Raw genomic sequence first — 9341 nt, 5'->3', positions numbered from 1 at the left:
AACTAGGAATAACTTTTTAGAAATATACTTAGAGAGACAAATGTTTTATTAAAAAACATTTTCATAAAAAAATTTCTTATTTTATTCTTATTTGAGTAGATACCAGCAAAATTTTGCACCAACAGCAGTTGATGAAAACACTGATGCAATACTGGCATCGAGTCATATAACGAGACAAGCCCAAGAAAAAGCAGGCTGGGACATTTCTTTTTCTGTTTTTAAAAAATGCGGCACCCTATTTCGGTGTGACTCTGACTGCACAGCTTCTGTCTCTGTGAGGCTGTCCCGAGGACCGTATTCCAGTGCAGAAAGTAACCATATGCTTTTGAAAAAGTATGTTTTTATTGATTTTAGAGAGAGAGGAAGGGAGAGGGAGAGAAATACCCAACAGCTGCCTCCTTCGTGCCCCCTGCTGGGGATCAAGCCTGCAACCTGGGCATGTGCCCTGATCGGGAACTGAACCAGTGACCTTTCAGTGCACATGAGGACGCTCAACCAACTGAGCCACACCGCCAGGAGTGACCATCTGTCTGATTACCAACTGCTTGCAGTGAAGTAGGGGAATTATATTCTTGTTAAATGAGTATGTTTGACCATTTCTTTTCTCTCTTGACCTACATCCCCTTGACCAGGAAGTTAGCAAGGAGAGTCAAGATTATTTGAAGAGACATAGCAAAGCTGTCTAAAAATATTTGTTCCGAATATACCACGAAGTCTCGGTTTTGAGAAATACACTATAAATACTTTTGTGTCATGTTGCAATTATTCCCCATATTAGTCAGTGTATGAAAGAGAAACATATTAATATGATCTGTGACATGTTTCTTTTAAATTCCAATCTAATACAAGAAGCCTTCTTGCTTCTCGAATTACAGACCTGAATTTCACTGCCATCAGCAAGCCTGGTTCCCATGCCAGGACCCTGCCAACTGTTAAAGCGGAGAGACTTAAGGGCACCACAGAAATGTGGCGGTTCCCACAGGTACTCTGCTCTCTCCCAAAACCTTCGCTACAACTCCAGGAAAGCGTTTTTAAATCTAAATCCCTGAGGTCAAGAAGCCGGGAACAGGCGACAGAGATGTCACCTCTGGAAGCTGGAAAGCGAGGGGGCAAGCGGCAGTTCTCCCGGAGCCAAGAGCAGCTGGAGGTGGCTGCAGGCAGAGACGCCAGCAGAAGCAGGTGGGTCAGAACCCGAGACACCGCACGCCAAGCTGCCGGCAGGTTTGGCTTTAAGGTTAGACGCTACAGTTAGAACCACCCACTTCCCATTCAACGCCATCACCTCCCTGCAAAGAACGTGTGCGGCCCTGCGCCCTCCTAGTGACCCAGCGAGGGCCTCGCTGTGAAGTCTCCTGCAGGGCTCTGCCCACTGCCGACGGCCACTGGCCTGCTGACAGACCTTTGCTTTCTGTGAGCAACCAAGTCGCTAATGCCTCTGAAAACAGGGAAAGAACTCATATGAATAAGTAGGGGGAAGCAGAATTAAACTTCAAAATCCAACTGAAATGGATTCTACCTATCTTCTACTTATTATCTATCAATTAGCTACCTACCTATTATCTATCATCTATCTATCTATCTATCTATCTATCTATCTATCTATCATCTATCATCTATCTATGTATCTATCATCTAGCTAGCTAGCTCTATCACCTGTATATACTGACTATGGGCCCAAAGGTGTCCATTTCTATTCCTGGGCTGCCGAGTGGGAAACAGCACACGAGCCCCAGATGAGAAGCCGCCCTCCGTGGCTCACCTGGCTGGAGCTTGCTGGGCTGCGGCTGCGCTCCGGCTCCAGGGAGGGGAGGAGGGCTCACCCCGGCAGGCCCAGCGCCCTGGGTGGGGCTCGCACTGGTCAGAGCCCCCGCGGGCAGTGGTTGGCCCCTCTTCAATAGCTGCTTCTGCTCCTGCTGGCGGAAGCGCGGAGGCACCTCACGAGGCAGGTAGCGGGACACAGCTGGCTGCTGGCCGCCGGCAGGTGCGCGCTTGCCATTGCTGCTGCTGGAGAGAGTGCTGGTGGAAGTACTGGTCCCGGTACCGGCAGGCTGGGGCTGGCTGGAACAGGTCTTGGTAGGTTCTGGCACTGTAAGGACAAAATGAAAAGACCCCAACACTTTAGTAACACCTCCTAAACCCAACCCAAACCGAAGAAAACAAAACAAAACAAAACAAAAAAACAAAACAACTGAGAGATGACAATGAGGCGCTTTGGGAAGAGAACTGGCCTGAAGTCAGGCTCCGGGGTGAGAGCCAGTTTCCTATAAAGTAACCGCCATCTGGGCTGTGGCTCCTGAACCAGTTTCCTCATCTGGGAGATGAGTGCTTAGTCGGAGAGCAGTTCTCATGTGCCCTTGACTGGAATTGAACCCAGGACCTTTCAGTACGCAGGCCGACGCTCTATCCACTGAGCCAAATCGGCCAGGGTCCTCTAGTGATTTTATAAGCACCCAAGTTTCTGTACTTAAACTCATTTCTGCTTAAAGTAGCTAGAGTGGTTTCTATACTCATTGGCTGAACTGTGGTGAGGAACACAGGTTTTTTTTTAGCAACTAGTCCATTTAAATCTTTCATCCACCAGACCTCAGGGTATGTGGTATGAGCTAGGTATTCCACTGTGTTTTCCTCCTAATGGCGTTAACAATACTGGGACACCCCTCACTTAGAATGTCAGAGGCCACCACCGTTAGCCTTACATATGCTGACAGGAAGGCCTGCAATGGGTTAGAGCAGTGGTTCTCAACCTTCTGGCACTTTAAATACAGTTCTTCATGTTGTGACCCAACCATAAAATTATTTTCGTTGCTACTTCATAACTGTAATGTTGCTACTGTTATGAATCGTAATGTAAATATCTGATATGCAGGATGGTCTTAGGTGACCCCTGTGAAAGGGTCGTTTGACTGCCAAAGGGGTCGAGACCCACAGGTTGAGAACTGCTGGGTTAGAGGGACACTCTAAAAGTAGCTGTTTATTGGTGAACTAGAGGCCCGGTGCACAAAAATTTGTGCACTCAGGGAGTGGGGGTCCCTCAGCCCAGCCTATGACCTCTTGCAGTCTGGGACCCCTCGGAGGATGTCCACCTGCTGGCTTAGGCCTGCTCCCTGGGGGATCCGGCCCAAGCTGGCAGTCAGATATCCCTCTGGAAGCCCGGCAGCCCTCGGGGGATGTCCACTTGCCAGCGGGGAGCAGACCTAAGCTGCAGCCAGACATCCTTAGTGCTGCTGAGGAGGCGGGAGAGGCTCCCACCACCACCACTGTACTGGCAGCCATCAGCCTGGCTTGTGGTTGATTAGAGCTCCCCCTGTGGGAGCGCACTGACCACCAGGGGGCAGCTCCTGCATTGAGCGTCTGCCCCCTGGTGGTCAGTGTGTGTCATAGTGACCAGTCTTTCTCAGTTGTTCTGCTGTTAGGGTCAGTTGCATATTACCCTTTTATTATATAGGATAGAGGCCTGGTGCATGGGTGGGGGTGGGGGGCGGCTGGTTTGCCCTGGATCAGGGTGGGGGTCCCGCTGGGGTGCCTGGCCAGCCTGGGTGAGGGGCTGATGGGTGTTTGCAGGCTGGTCACACCCCCTTCAGGGTGGGGGTCCCCACTGGGGTGCCTGGCCAGCCTGGGTGAGGGGCTGATGGCTGTTTGCAGGCTGGTCAAGCTCCCCCCCAGTGGGGACCCTCACCCCATGGAGGTTTGGCCAGCCTGGGTGAGGGGCTGATGGCTGTTTTCAGGCTGGCCACACCCCCTTTAGGGTGGGGGGGTCCCCACTGGGGTGCCTGGCCAGTCTGGGTGAGGGGCTGAGGGCCGTTTTCAGGCTGGCCAAGCCCCCTGGTGACAGAAGCTCCCAGCCTCTCCTTTTTTTTCTTTTTTCTTTTTTTATTCTGGGACTTATTTACCTTCTATAATTGAAACTTTATAGCCTTGAGAGGAGCTCAGAGCCAGCCAGGGCAGGCGGGAGGGAAGCTTGGTTTCCTCTATCACCAGGGGCAACCCACTCCTGCTCGCTCCAGCTCTGTGGCTACGGCCGGCTGAAAGCAGGTATCTGTGGTTTATTTATCTTCTATAATAGAAACTTTGTTGCTTTGAGTGGAGCTTAGAGACGCCGCAGCAGGCGGGAAGCTTGGCTTCCTCCATCATTGGGGCAACCAAGCCTCCTGCTTGCTCCAGCTCCGTGGCTGCTGGCCGCCATCTTGGTTGGGTTAATTTGCATATAGTCACTCTGATTGGCTGGTGGGCGTGGCTTAAGGCATAGTGAAGGTACAGTCAATTTGCATGTTTGTCTTTTATTAGTGTAGATGTTAACCTAGAGGGACATTTTGGCCCACACATCTTCACATGTCTTATTTCTGAAATTTGGATGCATCTTACAATTGGTACATAAATTTAATATAGTTTCCTCATTCACCTTCAAACTCTATCAACAGAACATTACTAAATCAATGGTATGTCCTATAATTGATGGCATCTTAGAACTTAAGAAGTTTTGTATGTAAAGCATGGAATTTCTCTTATGCAGATACAACACAAGACAATGAAAGAAAAAATGTTTAAAAATCTTGCATTAATTTCATCCATTTCAGAATATATACTCAAAGATACGGAGTTTCTTAAAATTGTAAATTTACATGTAATCAGACATATATGACTGACTGAGAATGTGACTATCAGAGAGAACTGCTCTCCTGCTAAAGCAGCCAGGGATCCCGAGGCATATCCCCACCCCTCCACTGTCTCCCGCAACCTGCCGCAATGCTGGACGGAGAAATCCCCTTAGAATGAGACGCAGGCAGGACAACTATGAGCGACAAGCATCTGCCGTGCTTATCGGCAGTCCCAGAGGGTACAGCAGTGGCCTTCTGTGTGTTCTGTCGACAGCTTCTGGCTGATCTGTCACCATGGCAACTTTTGGAGCACAACTCAAAATGAGCAGGAACTCATTCACTACTAACTACATTAACTTAGTGTCTGTTGCTAATGGGAAACGCTGTTTAGAGACATTTCCTATCTACTGTATTACAGTTACTTCTCCAAAAGGTATTACAACGTGCCGACCATCACATGAGCAATGTTTCTGAACAACAGCCGCTGATTGAGAAGATTAAAATAGAAAAATCTGGTAACAGCCTATGTTACAGCCACGTGGCCAATAGAGCATTAGTGTGGGCTTTTCCATGACCTTTCAGTCTGTGACGTCACCTGGGATGCCCGCGACGAGAGCACAGGGACAGTCATGAGGGGAAGTCCGCTGAGCGACAGCTGCAGTCCCCCCGCCACAGGGTCCTGAACCGACAAGCTCTGCAAACAGCAAACCCAGCTCTCAAGAAACAAGGACGCTGACGGGGAATTAAGCGCCCAGGGCTTGTCCTCTCGGGACGCGTGCACCGCCCCTGCAGAAGGATCGTGTGTTCCTTAAGAAAATGTGAACAGCAATAATCCTGGGATGCTTTCCCCCCAAAAGTGTGGACTCCAACCACCTGCCAGGAGAGGGAGCCGAGTTTGCCGACTCCAACACTGAGGAGAGAAGGCGGGGGATGGGGGGAAAGCGGCCACATGCACACGGACTCTGACAGCCCTCGTCCTGCTCTTAGGAAAAGGCGCCTTCCCCTGCCCAGGCTGTCCCAGCCCCCCAGCCTCTGACACCGCTCACGCTGTGCCGGCTGCAGTGGTCTTGGCCTGAAATGCCCCCTCCAGCCAGCCGGCCTTGGCCAGTGCTGTTCCCTGTGTGGGGAGCCGCAGCCCTCCCCTCTCCCAGGCCACTACGTTCTCCTCATCCCTCAGACCCTCAAGCATCACTCAGGACGCCTGCCCACATGCGGCCTCGCTCAGGCCCCCTCCTCCACAGCAGCATCTCGGTCAGTGACGACGCCTGGCGCTGTGACAGGTGCTGTGGCCATTCCCGTCAGTCGCTAGGTTCCATAAGAGTGGGGAGCACGTCTCTTTTCCTGCATCTCCCCCCCCAGCTCGAGCAGCACAGGGCCGGGCAAACAGAGGGTGTTCCGCAGGCACCTGCTCATGAAACGATTAGCCCAGTCTCCTCCATCTACCAACCTGACCTTCCTGTCACCCGGCCCCGTGGCTTAGGCATCTGGGTCTGAGCTGGGCTCCACGCGCCAGGGCTCTCTCCAACCGTCACTCCCATTCAGCCTGGCGCTCAGCGGACTAAGATGTAGCCTCGTGCTGTCCCTCGCCCACTGGGAGCTCTCCTGGCCCCCCTGGTCTAAAAGATCAACTCTCAAGTCCTCAAGGGGCTCTAAGGACTCCAGGCGCTGGCCCCCCTGCCCTCGCCTCTCTATTTCAGCCTCTCCTTCCGGTAGGACAGGCGGTCTGAGTGCTCAGTTCCAGTGGCCTCGCGGGCAGGCAGGCCTGGAAGAGTGTCCTCTGGCCTGTTCCCACAGGAGGACAGCCCCAGCAGGCACTGTCTCAGTCCTCGCAGCCATCGCCTCCTACGATTCACCAGAGGAAACGAGCGCGCACCCAGAGATCGCCCACAGCCAGGCGGGTGGCACCGCAAACAGTGATGTATCCAGACAGCGGGCTACTGCTCAGCGATAGAAGCAATGACTTACTCACACACAACAGGGATGGCTCTCCAGAGTGCCAGCGCTGAAGGAAGCCCAGGCCCTGTTGTGTGACACTGTCTATGCGACAGTCTAGGAAAGAAGCTTCCATGGTGCAGGGAAGATCAGGGTTGGCACACCTATGGGGGGGAGGGGCCTTTACCCTGGGGGGGGGGGGCTGCCCACTGATGGGGAAGGGAGGGGTGTGCACATGGATGGGGGCAGGGGAGGGGTGTGCGGAAACTTCCAGGGCTTATGGGCATTGTCTTGATTGCTAGGATGTTTCACAGGTGTGCACAGGCCAAAATGTATAAATCGTTCTCTTTAAGTTTAATGTTCAGTTTACTGCAAGCATGTCAAACTCGCAGCCCACAAAGAATATTTTTGAGGCTCAGCAAAAATACAATATAAGGGTATGTAAAAAACATTTCAATAAAAATTTTGTGACTTAATTTTTACAATATCCTGTTATACATAATTATTAATAACGAACTACAACGTTCGCTAATGACTGATTACTATGATCGTGTTGCATTCATTTCCCTTATGCGTCTTATGCACCTTACGCGCAGGCGCACCATTTCTCTCCACTGATACCAGCAGTGAATATTTTAGCAGCCGATGGCCATATCATTAGTTCTGGACCGACCTGTGTGGCTTGCGCAACAGGAAATATTTCGCTTTCGGAGAACAAGAAAAATGGGTTTATTTGCGTTACACTTAATTTGTGCAGTTATTCAGTGTCTGGTAAGTGAATGTTCAAGAAAAAACATTCATTTTTATTAAAATGTTCTATTATTTTATGTTAATGATGACTCATTTATTTCAGCCCTTTGTATTCAGCATGTCTCTATTGAAATAAACCTACGTTTCTAAGAAAATTGACGCTTTTGTTTTTTTTGTGGCCCACATAAAGTTAAACCTTGTTTATTTGGCCCGTGTTAGCATTTGAGTTTGACATGCTTGGTTTACTGTATGTCAATTATAATTCAATAAGCTATTAAAAAGAAATCAGGTAATCTGATCCATTTTTTCTCAGAAAGGTCAGCTTCCTTTAGAGCAGCGGTTCTCAACCCGTGGGTCTCGAACCCTTTGGGGGTCGAACGACCCTTTCACAGGGGTTGCCTAAGATCATCGGAAAACACATATATAATTACATATTGTTTTTGTGATTAATCACTATGCTTTAATTATGTTCAATTTGTAACAATGAAATTGGGGGTCACCACAACATGAGGAACTGTATTAAAGGGTCGCAGCATTAGGAAGGTTGAGAACCACTGCTTTAGAGCCATAAACTATAACTTTCTCTAACTTGGAAACTGCCTTTATGTGAACAAAAAATAATGTTACAAACGAGGAGGCTCGAGTGGCGCTTCCAATTTGCTCATCGTGAGCAAACCACAGGGACGCCTGGTCACTGTGAGCATCGCGTGCTCCACCAATACCCACTAAGACAGTGATGAGCAAATTCCGGACTTGGAGAATAAAAAGAAATCTTACATATTCATAAGCAAAGAGGGAACACATAAAAAGCATCTCTCTTTTTGTTATAAATAGCTGGCAAAGACAAATTAGAAGCTTTAGAAGAGTTCAGTATCCCTTAGTTGTTCTTAAATGGAAGCAATTGATCAGTTTAATCCTGTTTGGTGGAAATTAAACCAAAGGAAAATTATAAAGCAATGCTTAGAAAGCTAACATGACATTCTTCAGGCGTTTAGGTTAAACAAATGCCAATGAGATGCAGATGTAAACCCAGTGATAAAGGAAGAATTTCACGGTGAATCATGTAAAGCAGACTCGAAGGCAAGGTTGGAGTCTTTGTTTTTAACCATCAATTAAAGAAAAAGTCATCTTCATCATAAAAAGTTTGGTGCTGCCATAAAATTGCCGCCCCCCACAAATAAAATAAACTTACCTTTGGTTTTTTGATCAGCAGCCTGAAAAAAAAAATCAGAAACTCTTTAGGAATAACGTGTAGGATGTACACATCTATGAAAGTTTATAAACAGACTTTAATACTGAGAATTTTAAAAAACAGTATTTTCCCAGTTCATTTATTAAAAGTTATTACTGGGAAAAATGTCTAGTTGTTGACTATATGCCAATATTGGTTGAAAGGCAACCACATCTGTCTGGGAGCTCATTGGAGCTCTGCGTTTTAATACAATCCATAGGCATACAGTTTAAACTATAAGCTGTATCAAACTAGGTAAAAATAAAAATGAATGGCATCACTTGGTATATTAAATGCCATAAATTCAAGCATGACTCAGGGCTTTTAATTTTTAATGTTTACTAATAGGGTTTGTAAAAGAACATTTACCAAAGCTGCAAAAATTATTTCTAACTTTTCTAATAAAATCGGTTGAATGGCCCTTTTCTCATCTCTTAGACAGGCTTGTTCTGGACAGTTTATTCCAAGGAGAATAGTATGAACATTCTTTACTTCCGATAACTGAAATCAAACTTCTTTGAAACACAGCTCTTACACTTCTAGGTCCTTAAGACAGACATGCTATGGCTGTCACCCTATACTTACTCCATAGCACAATAACTATTTTTTGCTAATTACAGATTTAGCACCTGACTTCCACAAGAGAATGCAATTCTGTAACGTGATGGCCATGACAATGCAAATGCGACATGGGATGATCGTAAAGACAAGGAGGCAGCGACTCCAGCCAAACCTTTTTCTGAGCACCTTCCTTCTTTTTCTTTTCTTCCTGCTTTTTCTTTTTCTTTTCTTCCATCAAACGTTCCTCTTTTTGTGTTTCTGGTTCTTTCTCC

At 47.9% G+C, this 9341-nt stretch overlaps 1 protein-coding gene across 9 annotated transcripts in view; it reads right to left on the bottom strand.

Annotated features, from left to right (window-relative positions):
• The window catches only part of TNRC6C (trinucleotide repeat containing 6C), a 45187-nt gene extending 35846 nt beyond the window's left edge, over window positions 1-9341 (bottom strand). For all 9 annotated transcript variants that reach the window (XR_002827411.1, XR_002827413.1, XR_002827412.1 and 6 more), the window contains exons 1-3: window positions 9242-9341; window positions 8470-8491; window positions 1760-2086 (exon numbers count right to left, since the gene is read on the bottom strand). Coding sequence is in view for 6 of the 9 variants with exons in the window: in XM_023748227.1 (XP_023603995.1) it covers window positions 1760-2086; window positions 8470-8491; window positions 9242-9304 (412 nt within the window). In the remaining 3 variants the exon portion in view is untranslated. The remainder of the gene's footprint in view (window positions 1-1759; window positions 2087-8469; window positions 8492-9241) is intronic.

The sequence above is a fragment of the Myotis lucifugus genome, unplaced genomic scaffold, assembly GCF_000147115.1.
Source record: "Myotis lucifugus unplaced genomic scaffold, Myoluc2.0 scaffold_1210, whole genome shotgun sequence".
Classification (NCBI taxonomy): Eukaryota; Metazoa; Chordata; class Mammalia; order Chiroptera; family Vespertilionidae; genus Myotis; species Myotis lucifugus.
Note: the sequence above shows the minus strand (reverse complement) of the source record. Positions and strands in the feature narration are given on the sequence as shown.